We start from the raw sequence: 26,833 nt of genomic DNA, 5'->3' as shown, positions 1-26,833 counted from the left end.
AAGAACACAGGACATGCTTTTCAGAAAATGAGTTTTATCATTTTTAGTTCTGCACGCCCTGTTCCTTTCCGCTCAACTGACCTTCGGGAAATAGAACCCAGGGGCCCAACAACACACTGGAACAGAGCCTTAACAGATACCAGACCATGGGGCCCATCCACACACTGGAACAGAGCCTTAACAGAAACCAGACTGTGGGGCCCATCCACACACTGGAACAGAGCCTTAGCAGATACCAGACCATGGGGCCCATCCACACACTGGAACAGAGCCTTAACAGATACCAGACCATGGGGCCCATCCACACACTGGAACAGAGCCTTAACAGAAACCAGACTGTGGGGCCCATCCACACACTGGAACAGAGCCTTAGCAGATACCAGACCATGGGGCCCATCCACACACTGGAACAGTGCCTTAATAGATACCAGGCTATAGGGCCCATCCACACACTGGAACAGAGCCTTAACAGAAACCAGACCATGGGGCCCATCCACACACTGGAACAGAGCCTTAATAGATACCAGGCTATAGGGCCCATCCACACACTGTAACAGAGCCTCAACAGAAACCAGACCATGAGGCCCATCCACACACTGGAACAGAGCCTTAATAGATACCAGGCTATAGGGCCCATCCACACACTGTAACAGAGCCTCAACAGAAACCAGACCATGAGGCCCATCCACACACTGGAACAGAGCCTTAACAGATACCAGGCTATAGGGCCCATCCACACACTGTAACAGAGCCTCAACAGAAACCAGACCATGAGGCCCATCCACACACTGGAACAGAGCCTCAACAGAAACCAGACCATGAGGCCCATCCACACACTGGAACAGAGCCTTAACAGAAACTAGACCATGGGGCCCATCCACACACTGGAACAGAGCCTTAACAGATACCAGACCATGAGGCCCATCCACACACTGGAACAGAGCCTCAACAGAAACCAGACCATGAGGCCCATCCACACACTGGAACAGAGCCTTAACAGAAACTAGACCATGGGGCCCATCCACACACTGGAACAGAGCCTTAACAGAAACTAGACCATGAGGCCCATCCACACACTGTAACAGAGCCTTAACAGGATGAGCCGCTCAGCATGACTGATTCTCATAGTGAGGTTATGAGACCAGCGTATAAATAGCAGCCCCATCAACTGCAGCCACATTTTCTTTTGCTAAATGTCACAAGTCTCTCTTTTGCAATCGGCTGATTCACTCACCAGGACCGCTGATGCTGCCATCTTTTCCACCGTCAGAGCTGCCATTTTCCCTGTCGCCATGACTACCACTGTTTCCTGCTCCACAGTCAGCAGCTACTAAATCCAGACACCAGGCTACGCTGGCCTGTCCATTACAAAAAAATAATTACATTTCCAAAATGTATATATTGCTTAAAAGAAAACACCATTACATTATATTTAATTAAATACATTTCTCAATAATTATTTCTGTCACTGAAAGTGCATGACACATAGAAATCACAGTTGAATAAACTAAGAACGTATAACACAATATAATGAAAATATATTTTGCAATATATTTCTAGTTATATTTCCAGCATCTTGTATGTTGTCACTGCACGTTTGGCAGACACATTTGCCTACATAAAGGCTTGTGTACTTTCACATATATTTGCAATACATGCCATGTTCCTCTGAGTAATATATATTACAATATATTTTATATTTCTTATATTTGGGTTCACATCCTAGGTTTCATTTTTAAAGAATTTTAATATTGAATAAACATGACCCAATTCTAACTCCCCCCCAAGTGGCACCAGCTGGTAGGTAGGTGATGCTTGCTGAGTTTGAGATGAGACAAGAGAGACAGTAGATGTATAGCTTTGCACATGTGGTTTTTTTTGGGGTTTTTTTTTTGGCTGCTGCAGAAGTCACAGATATCCCCCGCCCCCCAACCACCCCCCCCCCCATACTGCGTTTTTCATATGTGTTTTTCAGGCTCAGTATTTAGTATATTTATGGTTGTGGTTAACGATGCTCGGCCAAAAACACCCTTGAAATTAGATCCCTTCTGTAAAAAACCAAAAACAGGCTCAGCTCAGAAACCTGAAATGACATTACATTTATGTTTGACAAACTGCAGCCATCAGTGACATGAGAAAATTCAGCTCCCCTGAGGACCGACAGAAAGCTCTCTTTATGCAGAAACTTTGACCAGGAAAGACAATAACCATCGATCACATCCACACGCATCGCCGGTCTGCCTGTGGAAAAAAAGAAGGGTTTAGTTCAGTTTCAAAAAGGGTTTAGTTTTCCAGTCCAAATTACGAAAAAGTAAAAGCGGCAAAGCAATAGGAACCTGAAGGCACTCTTAACGGTCAATGTTATACTTGTTATGTAACTTGTTATGTGTGTCCAGTTCACACAGGAAGCATAGGCTAGGTTAGAGAGTCAAACTATCATGAGGTATGACGACGAGCCACAACATCCACAACACAAGGGCAGTATAAGATGGAGGTGCACGTGTAACATGAAAGTGCTACAGGTACAAAGTGGAAGGATATAAGTGATAAGAGTGATCCGAGATTGGGAGTGCCCTCCAGAGTGGTGATTGATAGTCCAGGTACAGCCTGAAGAGGTGCGTCTTCAGGCCACGACGGACAAGGGGCAGGGCCCGAGTGGATCGTAGAGGAGATATATTTATATTTATTTACTCTGTCTCTCTGACAGAGCCAGCCGCTCGGCTGCTGAACATCCTTTTCCCAGAGATCTCGATCTCTAAATGAGTCCGTGGGTTTTCCTACACGTCCGCGCGCACCTTAGCCAGGAATATGACGCTAAGGCTAAGCGCTGGAGCGCTGAAACAGGCCAAAAAACCAGCAGACACCCGCAAGATCTGGGTCTGGGGCTCCTGCACTGACTCCACTCTGAGTGGGGGGGTTGGGGGTGGGCGATCATGGAGTGGGGTGGTTGCGGGTGGGCAATCGTGGAGTGGGGGTGGTTGGGGGTGGGCAATCGTGGAGTGGGTGGGGGGTTGGGGGTGGGCAATCGTGGAGTGGGGGGGTTGGGCAATCGTGAAGATGGGGGATTGGGGGTTGGGCAGTCATGGAGTGGGGGGTGAGCAATCGTGGAGACGGGGGGTTGGGGGGTGGGCAGTCGTGGAGTGGGGGGGGGGGTTGGGGGGTGGGCAGTCGTGGAGACGGGGGGTTGGAGGTGGGCAATCATGAAGATGGGGGATTGGGGGTTGGGCAGTCATGGAGTGGGGGGGGTTGGGGTGTGGGCAATCGTGGAGATGGGGGGTTGGGGGGTGGGCAGTCGTGGAGTGGGGGGGGCGTTGGGGGGTGGGCAATCATGGAGACGGGGGGTTGGGGGTGGGCAATCGTTAAGATGGGGGATTGGAGCTGAAGAACCGATCACTGCTGACACATAAGTAACAACACTGCACAATTAAACAGAGTTACGAAAAATATGAATCATCTCACCCAGGGATGGCTGAGGCCCAAACCAGGCTTGTATGTAAATGTCTGTGAGGTGTATGTGATTATGTGTGTCTGTAATTGGTTGAGATGTGTGTGTGTCTGTAATTGGTTGAGATGTGTGTATGTCTGTAATTGACTGTGAGGTTAGTGTGTCTTTAATTGTATGTGTTGTCGTCCTTGTTCCTGTGCATTGGTTTTACCCCCTACATGCCTCTGTATCATTCATAGATCTGTGTGTCTCTGTGCCAGAGGAAATGCCTGACTGTGTGATTTTATCTGTTTGTGGGTTTGTGTAATACTACGTGTATGTGTGTGTGCGCGCGTGTGTGATATTAAGTCTGTGTCATTGCATGCTTGTTTGCCAATATGCCTCTGTATATCTGCAATTTTCTGAGTGTGTCTTCAATGTGTCTCAAAATTTACCTAAAATCGAACCCCAACCAGAGCAGTGCCAACTGTAGGCAGTAGCATAGGGTTTGGGAGCGATACTGTTGGACACAGACCCGCGTCCCATCACTCTCTCCAGCAACCTTTGCTGACGGACTGGGTGCCTGCAACCTGTTTGCTAAAGCTGCACTTGAAATGTCTTCTTCTGGTTGTGTGTCTGTGCAAAGCCTGGCATGTGGGCAGAGGTGTGAAGAGCAGTTGACTACCCTGCCAGCCTTGCAGGAGAGTGGGCACTAGACTACGATCCCCTGCACTAGCTGCAGAGACAGTGGCATGAGGCCAACTGCATACTATCAGGCAGGGTTGTCCAACCCTGTTACTCAAGATCTACCATCCTGTAGGTTATCACTCCAACCCTAACAAAGCCACACCTCATTCAGCAGCTGGAGCAGGGCTGCCCAACCCTGTTCCTGGAGAACTACCATCCTGTAGGTTTTCACTCCAGCCCTAACAAAGCCACACCTCATTCAGCAACATGGAGATCTCCAAGAGCTGATAATTAGTAGAGTCAGGGGTGCCATGTTGGGGTCAAAATGAAAGCCGACAGGACGGCGGGTCTCCAGGAACAGGGTTGGGCAGCCCTGCAAGTGGCCATTCCGAACAAAATGATGAGAGAATGGGGGATTAAAAAAGATCCTGCAGATAGAAAGACGCAAGTTTGCTTAGCAGATAACTGTCACCCAATCAGCTTGGTGCATTAGTTTGTCTCCTAGCAGGAGGGAAAAGGAACTGTTAGCCCCCAACCCTTTAAGAGGTGGTCCAGTTCTCAGTGCCTCTACACTCTACAGTTTGATTGAAAAATTCCTCCTTTGGGCCCACCAACCTCTCTGTTTATGGTAAATGGACTGCATTTATATAGTGCTTTTATCCAAAGCGCTTTACAATTGATGCCTCTCATTCGCCAGAGCAGTTAGGGGTTAGGTGTTTTGCTCAGGGACACCTCGACACGCCCAGGGCGGGGGATCGAACCGGCAACCCTCCAACTGCCAGTCAACCGCTCTTACCTCCTGAGCTGTCGCCCCCCTGTTTTTATATGTTGTATGTATGTCAGCTGCTGGGAACCGTGAAAAAAAGGAAACAAGCCCTTAGTGTAAAAATCCCTGCCCTCTCAAACCAAAAAACTACTCAAACCGAGAAATAAAACAATTTGGGCTAAATCATGCGAATGTCACAACTGCCTCCTCCGCTTACACAATGTCAGAGGTCATCTGACCATCAGCGTGCTTTTGTCTGTCTGTTTGTGAACAGCACAGCTGAAAAATGTGTGTATTAATTTCTGAAACATGGGTTGACATCATTGGTCTTGGGACAAGGAAAAAAATGGGCAGGCTTTAGAGCTTCTAAGTGTTGAGATATTTTCAAACAGGCAATCTCATCTGATACCTGTAAATGGGTCTTTTCATATTTGAGGCACTTGTCATTTGGGCATTATACAAGACATTTGCCAAAAAGCAACGCTCACATGCTTATGAGTCATTTATGAAAGCAACTGTCTGATGGGATGGAAGTACGTACGTTCTGCACGGACTGTCACTAGTTCTTAAGTGTCTGTTTCATTCTCACTACTCTCCAGTTTTCTTGTTTTGCAGAATCAATAATTGAGAGCCAACACGTAATTTCTGAAATCGAATTGGATGTTGTAACAGATATTTTGGTTCTGTTTTGCAGGCTCTATGCATAATTGTCAATATATGTCATAGAGTAATTATTTCCAGGTCTAACCCATATTAAACAGTGGGCAGTCTCATATGTCAGCCTTGTACCATTATGCTACTATGAACCTGATTGAGTTGACACTCAAAATTTGGGGGGGGGGGGGGGGGGGTTCTGTTAATGAACTAATAGCCAGTTCTGAGGAATGTAGGTAGTCTCGGGGGCATAGCTAGGAAATCTGGGCCCCCAGAAAAAGTATTGCTCTGGGCTTTTTTTGGCTGTGGGCGTGGGGCGGTGGGTTGGGTGGGGCAATCGTAGAGGGAGGGGCTGGGGGAGGGGGGGGAAATCGTGGAGCAGGGAGGTTGGAGGTGGGCAATCGTAAAGCAGGGGGTTGAGGGGTTGAATCGTGCTGCCCAGGGATGGCTGAGGCCCAAAATGGCGGCACAGAGCGTTTTTACGGCAGCAGTCGGCTCGACCGGTTCCCGTCCCAGAACACCGAAACCCAAAGGTCTCCTCTCCCTCCACACAGGGGAGCAAATACCACTGGCAGAGCCAGAATGTGAAGCAGAGCGGGGTGGACGACATGGTGCTGCTGTCCAAGATCACGGAGGACGCCATTGTGGAGAACCTGAAGAAGAGATACCTGGACGACTACATCTTCGTATCCTTCAGCTCCTCCTGAAAGAGCAATTCATTCGTTTCTTTTTCCTTTTTTGTAAAGAAAGTGAAACTTTTACGGCAATTAAGACTGTAAATGTCAAGAAGCATGTATGCTAAAAGCTCTTGTGCTAAAGGGGGGCTGGGGGTAGGGGGGGAATCTACAGAACCAACAAAACCTTTTTTGTTTGCACTCGTGTAAGATGCTCTGTAGAGGAGCATCTGCTAAACACCTCGATGGAACTTGATGCAATACAATATTTTTTTAGCGTGCTGAATTAATTCATAAATGTGAAAAAGACAGAAAGGTCCACCATGGTCCGAAAAGGTCCACAAATTTGCACTGTATGTTTAAAGTAGTTTGCCCCGCGATAGATTGGCGGCCTGTCCAGGGTGTATTCTAGCCTCTTGCCCAATGCACCCTGGGATAGGCTCCAGCACCCCCAGTGACCCTTCCCAGGATAAGCTGGTATGGATAATTTATGGATGGATGGATGTTTAAAGCAATTGCATGCCCGAATTCTGGCCCAAGCCTTCATCAATGTCCACCGTCGATAAAGGGCATCCAGTTGCAACGACAAGCAATACAAACACGCAAGCGTGACTTCTCACAGAAATCAAAGCCTCAAAATGAACTCCTCGAGTTCGTGGAAGGGTTGTGTTGTCGTTTGACGGCTTCCTCGGTATCACTGTGAAAGAGGCCAGTGAGAGACACGTTCCTTTTCGCTTGCGACGGGGGCAAGGGGGCCACGAAATCGTCCTCGTGCACAGCACGGTGTTCTCGAGACCCAACTTGCCTCGCTTCTCTTTGCCGAGAAGAAGAAATCATTGAGGAAGTACGCGAACGACTGACACGGTCATGCTTCACCCACACGCAGAGACGCAGACACGCAGTCAGCCAGGATTATTTCACCATACAAGGAGAGATTGTGAGATGGTCTAGCGCGCAGCGAACCGCTTCGTCGCTGTTTGAACGATCTATAATTGGGAGTTCAGAGCCCTGCCATCTCTGAGCTAACCGCATAAATGTAGACTTTAGCCTCCTGTCAAACATTTATCTGAAATGCATATTCATATTTTCTATTCACACATGAATTGAATTTTGTGACGCCTAGGATGTCAAATAGTAAGATGTCTCATTTTGGTAAAAAAACAAAAAAAAAAAATCAGTTAAGCAAAATAATTCAGTCATAGTGCCTCTTGTGTGATCCATAGAAAGCCTTGAGGTACTGAAATGGAACTATATTAATCCAAGACACATATTCATAGTTTAATTATATAAAATATGCACTCTCTCTCTCACACTCACACACACACACACACACACACACTCACAAACAAGGACACAATCGCTGTTCCTGTTTTGCACAAACTCACCGTGTGACTCAACAGTGCACACACTTCCCTAAGCTGCAGGATAAACAGCCACATGCAGAACTCTTGGCACCCTTAGTCAAACTGAATGTATTGTTGATTCCCTCAGTGAAAACAAGTCAACACAACCTAATTTTAGGGCAATATTAAGCATGACACATATTTCCGCAAACTTGAATGCACAGTTACTCTTTACTTTCTCAACCTACCAGTCTGAAAACATTAAATAGTGAAAGTGGCACATGAAAAAAAATTTAGGCACCCTTTCAATTGATTCATTAATACTTTTGTTTAAAAAAAGGTCTCAAAAATTGATTGACTCGTTAGGCCTTAAATGAAGCCAGGTGAAGACAATGTCAGAGCTTAATAAACACTCGACCCTTCCAACCTCTCAGGGCGCTGTACTTCCCCTCCACGTGGGCTCCTCGGCGCAACCGACTGAGAACTTAAAATTAAAAATAATTAAGAAGATATCTAAACTCTTTCTTCTGGGAATTTCCACTGCAATAAATATTGTGCGGGAGGAAGGAAGAAATAGATTCAGATTCAATATCGAAAAATCTTTGAAGCTAAATGAGATGGGGAAGGGCTGAAAAAGAGTTTGGATATTTCAGAAAGACAACGCCCCAAAACGTGCCTCAAAATCAACCACAAACTCCTTAAAGGAACACAGGTTTAAGGTTTTGGGAATGGCCCTCATGAAAAGTCCCCAGATCTTAATATCGTTGGAAATCTGTGGGGAGATCTCAGACCTGCAGTGCATTGCAAGGAGACGGAAGAATATTTCAGGACTAGAAGGGCTCTACAAGGAAGAGCTGGGGAAGGCCTTGTTTGCTGGCCACAAGAACCGTTCAGAAGCCGTGATTTCGGCAAAGGGAGGTGTTACTGACAGGATTCCCAAACTTTGTCACTACACATTTACCATTTCTTTTTTTTTTTTTTGTTTTGTTACTTGCGGGTAAATTCAGCAAATAACAGCCGATTGTTAATTCAAATTTACAGCAGTCCGTCATTTATGTTCATCCTCTCTGCGGAGGTTGCCTTATCCGCTGTCCGCTTAAGATAAAATAAACAAAACACAGAATTTGACAGGTGGAACCCAAACCCATTTGCGGACCGCTGTATGGTTAGTGAAAGCTGTGTGAAGTTGCATAGTTACTGAAGAGTTAGGCTACTCAGAATATAATGTCTTCAAGTCCACAGAAGTGTTCTGAGCTTTAAATGTTAGTAAAAATCGTAGTGGGCAGCAGCGTTTGAGGAAGTGGGGTTTTCCCTTCTGCTTTTCAAAGAAGCAGCACAACCTGAACAGAATAGTGCACATTCAACCACAACATAACATCCGAGGAAAACAGAATCTATTGTGTATACAAACAATCAAATATCTTTAACATGTTTTTTTTTTTTTTTCAGAATGCCTTTAAATGACTTAACCCAGCTTGAAAACTTGGCTTTGTCACTATTTCCCAAATCTAAGATACAAGACATTTCGCTAAATGACTAAATAAAGAAGTTGAAATGGTTCGTAATACGTGCATATGTACCGTCTTGTCCTCTGGTATGTTTCTGTCATTAATTAGTTCCCTTTATACTGCGTGACAGCCCTCTAAACGACAGCCTACTGTAGCGGTACTGTACCAGACACAGAAACAGCAGGCAAGAATCAGACTCTCAGGGTCTTTCAGGGGTGGCTGCCCAACGTTGAAGCTTAACGCACCGTTAGCGAAGCGGCTAACCGCTGTTCTGGGTGGGTAGTCGCCACCGCGCGGAACAGACGGAGCTCTGCGGTCGGCTCTGCGTGACGTATCCCCCTCCCCCTCCCCCGCCCCATCAACCGGTTGAGAAAGTTGTCAACTTGGTGCGTCACGAACACAGTAACCACTCCCCTTTCCACGCCCCGTAAACCCATGGATAACTCGAGACCCCAGCTAGCGTCACCCAGCAAGTGAACACCACAAACGGCGATGGAGTAGCTAGTGGTAGCAGGCTCATTATCTGACTGGCGAAAACCTACGACGATAACTTGCTCGGTTAACAGATCTACCAGACAGTTATACGAAAATTTGCCTAGTCAAATCACCAGTAGCCTACACATCTCCGATTGATTGACCATCAGTGTAGTCAATGTTCTTCCCCTGTGGTTCATATTGCTAACGCGTGAGCTAACCACGGACAGCCTACCTAGCTCACTGGCAAGCTGATATGCTAGCTAAGCATATTCGTTTTGCTGAGAAACATAAATTGAAGATAACTGAACATAGCCTAATTGAATTTTTAATGTCATACATAACGTGATTACATGACACAGTACAGTCACGGATGAAAATTAAACTCCGTAAACATCTGATAATATATTTTAAAACATAACGGCAGACAGTCAGCTAGCCTCGTTCAGGTTGAGGGGCTTTTCCGCACCGGACTGTCAATCAAATTGTAAAAATCACAAGACCGCTTAACTCTATGGTTTTGGCTCCAAATCGAGAAAATGGCCGCGCCCGCCATTGAGCTTCAAAACGTGTTTTAGAGACCCACGTAGAGTCAATGGGTGACGTCACAGTAGCTGTGTCCATATTTTTTACAGTCTCTGCTCGAGACCCATAGTTTGCGCCGCTGGCTTACAGGCAAGACAATGCAAATATTTGACTAACGTTAGGTTCACTTAAATTAGAGGGCCTTTTAAGGACTATTAGATTATTTCTGGTTATATTCATTTAGCTAGCTTGCTAACGTTAGCTAGCTAGGTAGTTTGCTTTCATAAAGCAATGTTATCGCTAACGTTAGCTAGCTAGTTTGCTTTTATGAGGACGTTATAGTTGTGCTTTTATCTTAACTTGGCTAGCTAGATAGCAAAAATTACAACGTCCTTACCTTAGCTATCTATCGATACTTGATATACTACTAAGCTAGCTAGCTTGTGAAAATTCAGTCTCCCAAAAAGAGCGCGTATCATGGGGGTAGCTATGGTAACGGGGCACGGTCTGTCAATCATAGCTAACTGACAGTTCTCATTACCACGCCCAGACGGTTCGGGTGAACTTTTATAGTGGGAAATTTAGGCTTAGAAAAATACGTTTTAAAGTACATTGAAATGACTGAATAATAAAAAAATATGCACATTTGTTTTGTTGTTGCCTAAAGACAACTGAGAAGTGTCACGTTCAACCACCATGTCACTCCTTTAACGGCTACGCTCAGACGTACATCGGCTCCGTCCTTATATCGGTCAACCCGTTCAAGCAGATGCCGTACTTCACCGATCGAGAGATCGAACTGTACCAGGGAGCTGTGAGTACCTCCTCGGCAGCAGACGGTTTGAATCACACACACGCACACGCACAGACACACACACACAATTTGTATATTATAACTTATAATTCCCCTTCTCTCATCAACCTGTTCGCTCTCTCTCCCCCACCGTTTATTGGCATGCCTGCACATGGCAAAATATACAGTATAACCAAACCAACTTATAATAATAATAATAACAAGATATGACAAACAGAAGGAATACAGTAGCAATGGAAACAAAGTAAAGAATCATTTTTTAAATCGTTATTTCATTTATTTATTGAAAGAAGTTATCAAACACCCATTTCACACATGTGAAAAAGTAATTGCCCTCTTAATTACTAAATTAACCAATTAACTAAAATAAGTGATAATTAGATTCAGCTGACTGAACACAGCCAGGCTTGATTGCAGCCAGCCCTGTTGAATCTAAACCTCATTCATCTTGAGCCCTACTAGCAAAGTGAAGGAGTCACCAAAAAGTCTTCATGTGCACACTATGCCACGATCAAATTAAATTCCAGAAGAGTTGAGGTAAAAATTGATGAAGTATAGCAGTCTGGAAAGGGTTAGAGAGGAATTTCTAAGGCTCTGGGACTCCACTCAACCACAGTGAGAGCCATTATCTCCAATTGGAGAACACTTGGAACACATCTTCTCAGGAGTACCATACCAAGCCTGCCTAAATTTCTCCAAGGGTGGAGTAACAACTCATCCAGAAAGTCACAAAAGATCCTGGAAGAACATTCAAAGTATTGCAGGCCTCTGTAGCTTCAGCTGAGGTCAGTGTTCATGACTCCACGATAAGAAAGAGAGTGGGAAAAAATGGGATTCATGGGAGAGCAGCAAGGCGGGAAGTACTGCTAACCAAGAGAAATGCCCATCTCACATTTGCAAAAAAAGCATTTGGATGATCCCGAGCTTTTTGGTGTAATGTTCTACGGACAGATGAGTCAAAAGTAGAAGTAGTTATTCAGTTTAAGTGGGCAATTACTTTTTCATATGGGTCATATGGGTGTTTTTTTATTTTTTTTAACTTTTTTCATTAAACAGTTGAAATAATAATTATAAAAATCGGTCTTGTTTGCTTAGTTTCCATTTGTATAACATTGCATTTTGTCTAAAGATCTGAAAACATTCAGTTCGACAAATATGAAATAATAGAGGAGAATCAGGAAAATCAGGATAGATACTTTTCACGGCACTAAGTAAAAGTCCTAACTGTGTAAGTTGCAAAAGTAATAATATCAAAATCTGTCTCTCTCTCTTTCTCAGGCACAGTATGAAAATCCTCCTCACATCTATGCACTATCAGACAACATGTACAGGAACATGATGATAGATCAAGAGAATCAGTGTGTCATCATCAGGTAAGCTGGATATGTATTTATACTTATACAGTGGTATAAGGCACATGGACGAATCGGCACAGGCTCCAGTACATTTTGTTTTAATGTCACTTGATTAAAAGCCGCTATTCCACCGCATGGTACCGGCTCGACTCGACTCGACCCGACTTTTTTGGTTTTCCATCGGGCAAAAGTTGTGGATAGTACCTGGTACCTGGTACTTTTTTTGGTATCGCCTCCAGCGAGGTTCCAAGCTAGCTGAGGCGATACCAAAAGGTGACGTGAAAACACTGCAGACCACTGGTTGGTCAGAAACGGCGGTTTCATGCGGCGTCGCTATGACGACCAGCTACATTGATGGGGGTACTATCTGCAGTGGAAAATGAAGTACCTGGTACCAAAAGCGAGTGGAGTCGAGTCGAGTCAAGTCAAGTTCAGCCGGTACCATGCGGTGGAAAAGCGGCTATAGATAACCCAGAGTGGTGACAGTGTAATCCACTCTCAGAAAAAAGAGGTGTAGAGGAGTTTTTGTTTTCACAAATTTCCCAAATGTACCCCGAAAAGTACAATAGTGTATTATTTAAGTACTAATAACTATCTCATGCAAAAAAAAGAGGTACAAATCAATTATGTAGCCTATGCTTACTGTGTGAACTGGACTTGATGTGTTCAGTGGCTATGAATAACTGTTACATAATGAACATTGTACCTTATCGGACCTGCGTTTTGTAGTTGTTCCATTGACCTTCGGTGTGCACTTATTGTATGTAGCTTCGGATAAAAGCGTTTGCCAAATTAATGTAACATAAAGTAATGTATTGCTGGCTCGGGGGACAATTTTCTGTACCTGACACCCCAGTGACAAGCATTTGTGCAGGAACCTTTATAGGCACTTTTTCTCTGATAGTGTATTTATTTTAAGTAATAATGTCTTGTCCAGTTTGAAAGCTACATGCTGTGTTGAGTGTAGTCACTGACTGTACCCTCATTGATTTAATACTCGTCACCCTGTCTGAATCTAAGAAATAAGCAAAGAAGTTGAACATAATTGACATAATGAATAGGAATTTACTTGCACTATGTATATTTCAGATCTGACGCAAAGAACATGCATTATATCCGTGCAGTTGGTATCTATGACAGTGCCTAGACAGCAGTTTCTGCGTTGCCACATCTGTATCTAGGTCAGAGAGGAACATATACCGTGTGATCTCATTCATGTAGTCATTTAGATTTTATGATTCTCGCGTGTCGAAAGTGTCGTGTCCTTGTTTCTGCGTTACCTGATGCAAGTTGCAGAGAGAGGCAGAGAGAGAGGCAGAGAGAGAGAGAGAGAGAGAGAGAGAGAGGTATGAGTTTGATATTTACATCAGGTGAGATGACCCAGAGATAAAGCATTCTGAGCTTCTCAGATTCGCCCCCCCAACACCCACCCCCCACCCCCCTGTCAGACAAAGAAAGTCTTTTTGCATTGTTCTGTTCGAGACATCTGCCTTTCTGATGCCACGGACATTGGCTGACCTTCTCAGAAAACAGGAAACAGACAGACAGGGTTTTTTTTTACAGAGAGAGATACCAACTAGATTACCTTTTTTTGACACTTAATTTTACTGTCCCCAACATTTTAAGATCGACAGGTATGATGACTCAGACAGAGACGGGGGGATTGTGGGATTGCAATGAGTGGGCCGGTTGTGATCTCACTCACTCTGTCACAGCTTCTACCCTGCCCCTCTCTGTGACCTCGCCCTTCAGCCTGTCTTTATTGTGTGTGTGTGTGTGTGTGTGTGTGTGTGTGTGCGAGGACAGTGGCGAGAGTGGAGCAGGAAAGACTGTCGCTGCGAAGTACATCATGGGCTACATCTCCAAGGTGTCGGGAGGAGGACCCAAAGTGCAGGTACTCACAGCACAGACAGGCTTCATTCAGTACAGACAGTCCCCACACAGTACAGACAGGCTTCATTCACCACAGACAGGCTTCATTCAGTACAGACAGCCCCCACACAGTACAGACAGGCTTCATTCACCACAGACAGGCTTCATTCAGTACAGACAGCCCCACTCAGTACAGACAGGCTTCATTCACCACAGACAGGCTTCATTCAGTACAGACAGCCCCACTCAGTACAGACAGGCTTCATTCAGTACAGACCGGCTTCATTCAGTACAGACAGTCCCCACACAGCACAGACAGGCTTCATTCAGTACAGACAGTCCCCACACAGCACAGACAGGCTTCATTCAGTACAGACAGTCCCCACACAGTACAGACAGACTTCATTCAGCACAGACAGTCCCCACACAGAGCAGACAGGCTTCATTCAGCACAGACAGTCCCCACACAGTACAGACAGGCTTCATTCAGCACAGACAGGCTTCATTCAGTACAGACCGGCTTCATTCAGTACAGACAGTCCCCACACAGCACAGACAGGCTTCATTCAGTACAGACAGTCCCCACACAGCACAGACAGGCTTCATTCAGTACAGACAGTCCCCACACAGTACAGACAGGCTTCATTCAGCACAGACAGTCCCCACACAGTGCAGACAGACTTCATTCAGCACAGACAGTCCCCACACAGAGCAGACAGGCTTCATTCAGCACAGACAGTCCCCACACAGTACAGACAGGCTTCATTCAGCACAGACAGGCTTCATTCAGTACAGACCGGCTTCATTCAGTACAGACAGTCCCCACACAGCACAGACAGGCTTCATTCAGTACAGACAGTCCCCACACAGCACAGACAGGCTTCATTCAGTACAGACAGTCCCCACACAGTACAGACAGGCTTCATTCAGCACAGACAGTCCCCACACAGTGCAGACAGGCTTCATTCAGTACAGACCAGCTTCATTCATTACAGACAGTCCCCACATAATACAGACAGGCTCCATTCAGTACAGACCGGCTTCATTCAGTACAGACAGTCCCCACACAATATAGACAGGCTTCATTCAGTACAGACCAGCTTCATTCAGTACAGACAGGCTTCATTCAGTACAGACCGGCTTCATTCAGTACAGACAGGCTTCATTCAGTACAGACCAGCTTCATTCAGTACAGACCTTCCCCCGCACAATACAGACAGGCTCCATTCAGTACAGACAGGGTGACATAAAACACAAATTCACAAAGACAAAGTCGTCAATCAAAACAACCTCATGGGTCAATTTTTTATATGCACTTAACAGGTAGTAATCTTAGCACATGAGAAACTCTGTGCTACAGAAGACCACTTGGAGAATTACAAAACTTGACAAAACTAAGGAGTTGTGACAATCGTGCCAGACCTTTGCCAAATAATTGTTTGACATATCTGAGCAAATTTCATTTCAAATTTACAGTAACCTGTTTCCCACCATCGCCTACGCACCCCCCTTCCAAGGCTTCATAGACGTCTTCAGGTGAACTGTGAGGGAGTGCAAAATAAATTTTTTAAAAATTGAGTGAATGATACTGAAACAGAAAACACAGGAAACCTTGCACGTTAATGGGTGTGCTCACTTCCTCCGTCTAAGGTGGAGGTATCACTCCAGGTATTACTAAGCCAAGTGTGAGCAGGGTTCACGAACTCCTGAAGTGTGCGAGGTCCTGAATGTCTGAGCGCCTTACGGTTCGGCGACAGGGGTTCCGTCCCGATCAGCTGGTCGCCATGGTGACGCTCCTGTCCATGTGTCTGTCTGTCTGTCCTCCCGCCCAACCCCCGCAGCACGTGAAGGACATCATCCTGCAGTCGAACCCCCTGCTGGAAGCCTTCGGTAACGCCAAGACCGTCCGCAACAACAACTCCAGCAGATTCGTGAGTCACTGCCTCCCTTCAGGGGGACTTTGAAACGCCTCTGTTTTGTGAAATCGGGATCATTTTCGTCCATCCTGTTGGCGGTTTGAGGTTTCTTTTTTTTTTAGTTTAGTTGTGCACTACCGTTGCTTAATGTGGACGAGGGACCGCATTGGAAGGGTGTGAGCGTAATGATGGGGCCACGTCGTTGACCAAGGAGGACAGAGCAGGAAGAGGAAGTGGTGGAACAGCCTGCCTGTTTCACTGTGAGGCCTCCTCTCTTAAAGGATTACAAGAAGACCAATTAATCCCCCTCCCCCGCAGTGTCGGTGGCTACACACAAACACACATTTCCCAGGCTATTACTCTCTCGTACACTCGCACACTCGTATACATAGACACACTCACACACACGCGCACACAAAACACTCACACACGCACACTCGCACACTCACACACTCACACACACAAACTCACACACACATACACACACACACACTCACACTCACGCATTCACACACACTCGCACACTCGTATACATAGACACACACACACACACGCGCACACAAACACACTCACACACGCACACTCACACACTCACACACACATACACACACACACACTCACACTCACGCATTCACACACACTCGCACACTCATGTACAGTACATAGACACACACACACACACACTCACACTCACACACTCACACACATATACACACACACACACTCACACCCACGCACTCACACACACTCGCACACTCATGTACAGTACATAGACACACACACACACACACTCACACACACACACACACTCACACACACACACACACACACACACACACACACACACTCACACACACACACACACACACACACTCACACACACACACACACACACATACACACACTCACACACACACACACACTCACACACACACACACACACACACACACACACACACACACACACACACACACACTCACACACACACACACCTCAGTTGCAGCATCGAAACTCTTTCCTGACCACCAGGAAATAGGATGTGCCTGCTGTAACGAAGGGGGCCCTGTGTGTATCTGTGCGTGCGTGTGCTTACTGTATTGACATCACTGCCCTATCTCTGCACAGGCCATTAGGGGTGTAAGATTATCCAATCAAGTCTCGACCGCGAGCGCATCAACCAATGTCTGCCTCCCAGGTGGTTTGACTGACAGCTCGTCGCCGCTGATCAGCACAGTAATCAATAACGGAAAAGCAGCTGGGACTGGGTGATTAAGAACTGTTCCGAACAAGGAGACTCGATTAACAATACGACAGACTTTCCTGACCAGGGAACTGGAACATCAGCCCCCCTGTCGATGGGCAGACTGGTTGATTTAGGGAGGCCAGACACTGATCGAATCACATTATTGTGATTATAGGTTTCTGTTTGCCGCTTCAGAATACAGCGTATGGAAAAATTTATTTAAAGACGATCTGTCTTGATAACAGGCTTAAAACTTTGCAGATTGAAGAGCACGTTACTGTATTTCTGAAAACGGCCATTCCTGTAAATAAACGTCCTCTTTCATCAGGTTTGAGAGACCTTCCTCTTTCTTCTTGAGGTAAACAAAAAAAACTCAGTGGGGAAAAAAATCTTTCAAATAATGAATTATTTGACTGTGGTTGATACTCTCTTTTGAACTCCACCCCTTTGGTACTGAAGATTCCTTTTGAATTCTGTCCTTGGATGTTGACACTACCCCGAAGGAATTTTTCATGGTCGTTCGTTTTGTCAGCGGTACACTTTGTCTATTTCGTTTGCGGTACACTCATGAGGACAAAGCTGCCATTAAGCGTAGGGCTCACTTCCTCTTGAGGACGGTGTCATACAGGAAGCTATGACGGGGGCCGCTGAGTGGCTCATCCAGTTAAGGCACCGTCTTCCTTCTCGTGTCTGGACGAACCCCTCACGCCGGGATCAGATCTCGATCGTGTCGCTGCCGACCGTAGCACTGTAGCTGATAGCCCCTCCAGGAGAGGCATAATTGGTGGAAGCGCATCTCCCAGGGTTACAGCTGGCAGCCATTTGCAACGAATCGTTCACCTTTGTAGTTATACGCTGTTTTCTAATGTAGCTGAATGTGTATTAACTTAACAATAATATTCATTCTTGTATCTCGCATTGACAGGGCAAGTATTTTGAGATTCAGTTCAGTCGAGGAGGAGAGCCAGACGGAGGCAAGATCTCCAACTTCCTCCTTGAGAAGTCCAGGGTGGTTAACCAGAATGAGAATGAGAGGAACTTCCACATCTACTACCAGGTCAGAAAAACCTGCCACTACGGGCCTAACTACAGTCCCTACAGGCCTATCTACAGCCACTACAGGCCTAACTATAGTCACTACAGGCCTAACTACAGTCACTACAGGCCTAACTACACCCTCTACAGGCCTAACTATAGTCACTACGGGCCTAACTACAGTCACTACAGGCGTAACTACAGCCACTACAGGCGTAACTACAGTCACTACAGGCCTAACTACAGTCACTACGGGCCTAACTACAGTCACTACAGGCCTAACTACAGGCACTACAGGCGTAACTACAGTCACTACGGGCCTAACTACAGTCACTACAGGCCTAACTACAGGCACTACAGGCGTAACTACAGTCCCTGCAGGCCTAACTACAGCCACTACAGGCGTAACTACAGCCACTATGAGCCTAACTACAGTCACTATGGGACTAACTACAGCCACTACAGGCAAAACTACAGTCACTACAGGCTTAACTACAGCCACTATGGGCCTAACTACAGTCACTATGGGCCTAACTACAGCCACTACAGGCATAACTACAGTCACTACAGGCTTAACTATAGTCACTACAGGTGTAACTACAGCCACTACAGGCCTAACTACAACCACTACAGGCCAAACTACAGTCACTACAGGCGTAACTACAGCCACTATGGGCCTAACTACAGTCACTATGGGACTAACTACAGCCACTACAGGCATAACTACAGTCACTACAGGCTTAACTACAGCCACTATGGGCCTAACTACAGCCACTACAGGCTTAACTAGTCCTGGTGCTCTAAGACACTATGAGCCTAACTAATTCTGGTATCTGAGCTACTAGACCTTATCAGCTGTATTTCCATAGTCAGGCCACCTAATCTCCACATTCTTTTATTTGTGTCTGTACATCTGTAAACTCCCCTGTTTTATTTAGCTGTTGGAAGGGGCTTCAGCACAGCAGAGAGAGAGCCTGGGAGTCATGACCCCGGACTACTACTACTACCTGAACCAGTCCGGCACCTACAAGGTGGACGGCACAAACGACAGCAAGGACTTCCAGGAAACCATGGTAACAGAACCTGATATCAAGCCTTTGATCACCACCAATAGTACATCAACAGAGAGAGGACCTATGGCAACCCTGATCCTGGAGAGCTGCAGGGTCTGCATTGTTACTTGACACTTAAATCAATTGGTAAAAGCACTCTATGTTACTTTTAGAGTAAAAACAAAAACCAGCAGACCAGTGACTCCCCAGGGTCAGGGTGGCGGGGGGTTGGCCAACTCCATCCTAAGATAAACCAATTTTCTTTTATCCATCACCTCATAGGCTGTGTGACAGGCATTTTTAAATGAGATCCATTTTTATTCCTGATATCTGCAAGAGGGTTGATCCACCGTCTTTACCCTCATGGATAAATGCAGTGATCGATCCACTGTCTCTATCCTTATAGATGAATGAAGTGATCCACTGTCTATCCTTATAGCTAAATGTTGTGATCCACTGTCTATCCTTAAAGATAAATGTTGTGATCTACTGTCTCTATCCTTATAGATGAATGTAGTGATCCACTGTCTATCCTTATAGCTAAATGTTGTGATCCACTGTCTATCCTTAAAGATAAATGTTGTGATCTACTGTCTCTATCCTTATAGATAAATGTTGTGGTCTACTGTCTCTATCCTTATCAATAAATGTAGCGATCGATCCACTGTCTCTACCTTTATTGATAAATGTAGTGATCCATTCTCTCTACCCTTATGGATCAGTGTACTGATGCACTGCCTCTACCCTTATAGATGAATGTAGTGATCCACTGTCTCTATCCTCATAGATAAATGTAGCGATCAATCCACTGTCTTTATCCGTATAGATAAATGTAGTGATCCATTCTCTCTACCCTTATGGATCAGTGTACTGATGCACTGCCTCTACCCTTATAGATCAGTGTGTACTGATACACTGTCTCTACCCTTATGGATCAGTGTACTGATGCACTGCCTCTACCCTTATAGATGAATGTAGTGATCCACTGTCTCTATCCTCATAGATAAATGTAGCGATCAATCCACTGTCTTTATCCGTATAGATAAATGTAGTGATCCATTCTCTCTACCCTTATGGATCAGTGTACTGATGCACTGTCTCTACCCTTATGGATCAGTGTACTGATGCACTTGCACTCTCTGTAGGAAGCCATGCATGTGATTGGGATCTCAGATGGCTATCAGGATCAGGTGCTGCAGATTGTGGCGGGGATTCTACACCTGGGAAACATCAGCTTCATCGAGGCGGGGAACTATGGACAGGTGGAAAGCATGGACTGTGAGTGTCACGCATAGACTCCGTGTGTCCCCTCGGGCACACGTGTGTGCATACACACACTCACAAGCATATATGTGTGTGCATACACACACTCACACGCGTATATGTATGTGCATACACACACTCACACACGCGTGTGCATACACACACTCACACTCAAGACACAGTTGCTCACAAACATACCCACACACCTGCACACACAAGCACGCATGTGCAGATATGCGAACATACACACACTTACAAAAAAAAACACAAACACACACAGACACACCCACACACATACACCCGCATACGCAGAAATACATGTGCAAATATGCGAGCATACACACACACTTCCACAGACACAAATACATACACTTTTGCACCCCAACAAAGCAGACTCAGTGAGCAAGCCTGGATTTAGCATCTCATGTGAATACCTCCTCCCCCCCCTCCCCCCCAGTACTGGCTTTCCCTGCATTCCTGCTGGGTATAGACCAGGAACGCCTGCAGGACAAACTGACCAGCCGCAAGATGGACTCCAAGTGGGGGGGCAAGTCGGAGTCGATCAACGTGACCCTGAACAAGGAGCAGACCTGCTACACCCGCGATGCGCTGGCCAAGGCCCTCTACGCCCGCCTCTTCGACTTCCTGGTGGAGGTCAGCGACGCTTCCGACGGTCGCCCCGGCAACACACGCGTGTGCTGGCGCTCACAAACGCACCATAACGAAAAGAGCTGCATTTCCGATACGTTAAATTACACATTAAATTTCCCATGAATTAAGATAACTATTTACATTGTATTTCATTCATAAATGTATTGAATAAATATAGATGCAATATATCTTTGAAAATATATGTGAAATATATACATCATAATGTAATAAAGAGACAATACTGTTGAGAACACAGCTGGACAGATTAAGGCCTGTATTCAATCAACTTTTGTCCTTAACTTTAGCTTACTACTAAACACAAAGAGTTGCACTTTATCTTCACAAACACAGCCTGCCGTGTTCGTTTTAGTTATTGCTGAACTCTCCTAACTAACTGTGCTTGTGAAAGAAAAAAACTCTTAATTGTTTGGCAAAGTTAAGGACAAAATGTTGATTGAATCCCAGCCTAAGCTCTCGGCTTTCCAGCACGTCATCTATTCAAACGTATGTCACCCTTGCAAAGTGCCTCTCTCTCACTGTTCTCCACTCTCCTTCCCTTCCAGGCTATTAACAAAGCCATCCAGAAGCCGCATGAGGAATACAGCATTGGTGTTCTGGACATCTATGGTTTTGAGATCTTCCAGGTGAGTATCTGGAAATACTTGAGGAGTTTTTTTTTTTACTTGCTACTGTCTGAGTGCTTTCCTTCCCACTGGGGAGTTTTTTTCACCCCTCAATCGCTCGCTTTTTGGGGGTTTAGGCCTGGTTTTTTGCGACGGTGTCTGTTTAAAAGGCGGCGTACGAATAAACATGAATTGAATATTTCTGCTTCCTGGAGAGCCAAACAGGCCTGTGCAGCAGGGTCAGGGGTAACGAACGCGGACTGCCCACAGTGACGATAGCCCGCTGCGTCTCATGAAACAAAATGGAGGAGGAGCACACACTAAAAGCGTGCAAGGAAAGTTTATAATAAACAGGTTAATAAATGATTTGTGCAATGCGGCAGGTCCAGTGCACCTTAGGGGAAGGCTTCTTTTAAAACGCGGAGATATGTGCTGTTATGGCAAAAATAAATAAAAAATACACTAAATCTGAAATAATATCAATAGCCGGAGGAAACTGCTGTCCGCCAGTAGTGTGGCTCTATACATATCGCTGTCTATCTTGGTATATGCGGACGTGCCTCTGGCTTGTGCGGCCTGCATAAATATAACTGTGTATCCTGCTACGACACTAGCGTTACATTACATTACATTTATTTGGCAGACGCACAAAAAGTGCATTTCATGGTCATAGACAACTGCTAAACACAGGTTCAGTAAGGTACAATACTTATTTTGTGCAGCTATTTCTAGCCAAGAACACAGTTTAGTTCACACGGTGAACACTATTCTGACCTAACCTCTGCAAAGCCAACTAGGCAGAAGAATAAGCTACAGTATTAGGACAAATACAAATTACCAAAAAGTGCTGGGATGGGGCAACATGTAACAAGTGTCATGAAAAGGGTTTAAAGAGTGAAATATACAGCGTGGTGGCGTATAGGGGAGTGACTGCGGGGTGCAGATATCCTGACTTCTGTGTGTATGTGTGAGGACCTTAGAGCTGCTAGGTTTAAACAGCTGGTGGTTAAGAGTCAAAGAGGAACGTCAGGTTGAAGTGAATGCAGTTTACTGTACAGTACGTTCAATAATGGCGATGTACAATGTCGCAAAAGTGTGTGTGTGTGTAGCTGAATGGCCGTACACACATGATGCGTATGAGACCGTGTTGACAAGGCTCCCCGAACCATCGCACTTCACCCCTTATGTTCCCAAAGATCAAAGCCAAAACCCTAAGTCATCAAATAAAGACACAATTGTGGCAAAACAGTACATCAACGATCCTGCAAGCACACCACACCGGCTTAACCTTTGTATCTGGCTGGGCACCGACCCATACGTATCAAGATCAGCGCCCCACCACCAAAGACACCGAACTCATTCCCCATGACATTGGCTTTCGACGACACAAAACATGATTGCACTGTGTGTGTGTGGAAAACCTAAGGTTTGCATGATGTTGCTCCAGTATGATTTTTAGCAGCTGAGCGCTGTCTCTTTATCACACCCTACTGACTCCCTGTAAGCTCAATAAACAGTCTGTTTTGGTTTTGGGGGTCTAGTAAGCGGTACACTTCTGTAACCCTCCCCACAAACACCACCGCCCTTCACAAACGCGCCCTCGCTTAAGAATGTTTGCGAATGACTCAGCTTTCCTGCGTTTTTTCTTTTCTTTTTTTCACAGAGAAACGGGTTCGAGCAGTTCTGCATCAACTTTGTGAACGAGAAGCTGCAGCAGATCTTCATCGAGCTCACGCTGAAAGCCGAACAGGTGTGGGAGGAGCCATCTTTTATCTCTTCTCTCTCACTCCACACACTTACTCCCACTGCTTTTATCAGCCTTCCACTGTTTAACACTATGCACTAAAATGTCCAGTGTTAATTCAACCGTGACAGAGTGCATTCAGATGTACTCTAATGAGAGTTCGAGTTGAATTAGCACTGGGCATTTTACAGTGTAGGAGCACAATAACAGTGCATTAACAGGATATGCCACCCAGCAGCCCAATGATTTCCTCTAAAATGTTATATTTTAATGGCAGCAGTCTCAGGATTATGCTTTAACATCCTGGCCTGTACCACACTACATTACCCAGACACCCTTGCCTGTGACATCACCGTCTTAAAGACTCCGATGTTCCTCCCAGCTGCGAGAACACTGTCGCGCATCTTTCAACATTCTAACGGTAGCGCCAGCATCTCCCTCTCTCATTCCCTGTCTATTTTCTCTTTCTTTCAGGAAGAGTATGTTCAGGAGGGTATTAAGTGGACACCAATTGAATATTTCAACAACAAAGTGGTGTGTGACCTCATTGAGAACAAGCTGGTAAGTTCAATGGTTTATACTTAGATTTTTAAACGCTAGCCTGAGCGGTTATATATGCGCAGAGCAAAGGTTGCAGTCAGCAGCACGCATTATGTTTAATGGTGAATTAGTCCAGAGATATTCATTGCATTTCACAAGCTTTTTTTGAACGTTTGAGTGTGTGTGTGTGTGTGTGTTTGTGTGAATTTGTAATATAATTTAGCAAAATAGTGGATTAGTTTGTTCACTGTAGATGTAGAAGGATTAGTTTTTTCACTTAATTGGTAAACAGTAGAAAATCAGTTTCAAAAATGAGAACTTGTGCTTTAGACATCTTTGACCTCACTTTTGAAAAAAGATTTAGTAATTATCTTGACTGCCTGTTTGATTGATTGACTCACTGACCGACTGCCTGATTGATTGACTGACGGACTGCCTTATTGATTGATTGAATGACTGACAGACTCATTGATTGATTGACTGACTGCCTGTCTGACTCACTGATTGATTGATTGATTGATTGACTGGCTGCCTGTCTGACTCACTGATTGATTGATTGATTGACTGACTGACTGACTGACTGCCTGATTGATTGATTGACTGACTGCCTGTCTGACTCACTGATTGATTGATTGATTGATTGATTGATTGACTGACTGACGGACCGCCTGTTTGTCTCACTGACTGCCTGTCTGACTCACTGATTGATTGATTGATTGATTTACTGACGGACTGCCTGATTGATTGATTCTCCGCTCTCCCAGAATCCCCCGGGCGTCATGAGCGTCCTGGACGACGTGTGCGCCACCATGCATGCCAAGGGCGAGGGGGCGGACGGGACGCTGCTGCAGAAGCTGCAGGCGGCCGTGGGAACCCACGAGCACTTCAACAGCTGGAACTCCGGATTCGTCATCCACCACTACGCCGGCAAGGTGGGCACAGAGCATGCTGGGAGTGTGTGTGTGTGTCATTAAACCACCTGACTGCGTGACATCACAATCCTGCCTGACGTCAGTGATTCGCCGATTTGAGCCTGTAATTGTGTTTTGCCGTGGGGCGCAAAACCTGTTTTGGCTTGAACAAACCAATGATTGACAGCTTATGTCAAAATGTCGGGTTCCTTAGCCCCACTTTCGTTACTGGGGGGAGTACCTGACCACAGATTCATTAGACTCACCAGATACTCAAATCCTTATGTTTAAGATCTTATGCTCTGTCTTCCATGCCCGTTTGGTGCACCTTTTGAAAATGAATTCAAGAAGCACGGCCAAGTATGATGCTGCGGCAATGTGCACTGCATTCTGGGATACAGCTCTGGAAGCCCCCTTTACCTGCCGCTACCTCCTGTCCTTAACCTTTCTGAAGAGTTCAGCATTTTTGGAATGTTCTTTTCAAAATTCCACGACAGTGTTCTACAACTCCATCGCTTTCAATTACCAGCGGCGATTGTTACATCGGCGTTAGAATGTTCAGTTAAGAACATTCCAATCACATATTTGTGACCTCACACCTTAAAGGGTAAAAAAAATTTGAGGGATATGTTGAAGCTGAGTATCTGGTGCCAATTAAGAATCTGTGGCAGGGGTGGCCATTTGCATTACTGCAGGGCCAGTATGCATGTAGGTTTTTTACACTGTTACACTGTCAGTACAATTACACTGACCTTCATGAACCCCTGTACAGCATTCTGATCATCGTCTCCACCCCCCCCCCCCCCCCCCCCCAGGTCTCCTACGACATCAACGGGTTCTGTGAGAAAAACCGCGATGTTCTCTTCACGGACCTCATCGAGCTCATGCAGAGCAGCGTGCAGTAGGTGCCATTTTACCAGCTGCCCTCTCTGTGGACCGGTCCTGTTTTTACAGTCTGGATCGGGTCTGCAGATGTTCTAAAACTCTGTTAGTTGACGCCGAACAGTATTTCCCCAGAAATAATTATGCGGAGCAACTCATCTGAAAATGTCCCGAAACAGTATAATGGGCCGATTGCTTTTTGATCTCAGCTGGCTTTAATGTGGACAGCAGCAATGGCTGCTTAGTTTAGAGCGGCTGACAGGCGCTTACAAACACGCGGTTTACTACATGAATGTGGCTTTGTGTGATGTCCCTTACGGTGTCTGTGAGTGGCTCATTCTTGTTCCCGTCAGCGAATTCATCAGAAGCCTCTTCCCTGAAAACCTGAACACAGAGAAGAAGGGTCGGCCTGGCACTGCCAGCTCAAAGATCAAGGTGCGAGTCACCGCCTGTCAGTACTGCGTCCTCCCATTCTGTGTCAGTACTGTGTTCCCACCTCTGTGCTGTGTGTCCGTGCTGTGTTCCTGATTCTGTGCTATCAGTACCACATTCTCTACTCTGTACAGTATCAGTACTGTACCCCTATACCCCTGCGCTGTGTCAGTACTGCATCCATACACCCCTGCGCTGTGTCAGTACTGCATCCTTACACCTCTGCACTGTGTCAGTACTGCATCCATACACCCCTGCGCTGTGTCAGTACTGCATCCTTACACCTCTGCACTGTGTCAGTACTGCATCCATACACCCTTGCGCTGTGTCAGTACTGCATCCATACACCTCTGCGCTGTGTCAGTACTGCATCCATACACCCCTGCGCTGTCAGTACTGCATCCTTACACATCTGCGCTGTGTCAGTACTGCATCGATACACCC

General features: G+C 45.7%; 1 protein-coding gene across 1 annotated transcript in view; it reads left to right on the top strand.

Moving 5' to 3' along the window:
• Nucleotides 1-26,833, top strand: part of myo1f (myosin IF) — a 42,520-nt gene that overhangs the window by 3,191 nt on the left and 12,496 nt on the right. The window contains exons 2-16 of the mRNA XM_035413761.1: nt 6,086-6,217; nt 10,780-10,869; nt 12,148-12,242; nt 14,031-14,118; nt 15,938-16,027; nt 18,182-18,313; nt 19,230-19,364; nt 20,489-20,621; nt 21,064-21,260; nt 21,821-21,901; nt 23,544-23,630; nt 24,099-24,185; nt 24,929-25,096; nt 25,891-25,976; nt 26,311-26,392. Coding sequence (XP_035269652.1) covers nt 6,086-6,217; nt 10,780-10,869; nt 12,148-12,242; nt 14,031-14,118; nt 15,938-16,027; nt 18,182-18,313; nt 19,230-19,364; nt 20,489-20,621; nt 21,064-21,260; nt 21,821-21,901; nt 23,544-23,630; nt 24,099-24,185; nt 24,929-25,096; nt 25,891-25,976; nt 26,311-26,392 — 1,683 coding nt within the window. The remainder of the gene's footprint in view (nt 1-6,085; nt 6,218-10,779; nt 10,870-12,147; nt 12,243-14,030; nt 14,119-15,937; nt 16,028-18,181; nt 18,314-19,229; nt 19,365-20,488; nt 20,622-21,063; nt 21,261-21,820; nt 21,902-23,543; nt 23,631-24,098; nt 24,186-24,928; nt 25,097-25,890; nt 25,977-26,310; nt 26,393-26,833) is intronic.

This window comes from Anguilla anguilla, chromosome 4 (genome assembly GCF_013347855.1).
Source record: "Anguilla anguilla isolate fAngAng1 chromosome 4, fAngAng1.pri, whole genome shotgun sequence".
Classification (NCBI taxonomy): Eukaryota; Metazoa; Chordata; class Actinopteri; order Anguilliformes; family Anguillidae; genus Anguilla; species Anguilla anguilla.
Note: the sequence above shows the minus strand (reverse complement) of the source record. Positions and strands in the feature narration are given on the sequence as shown.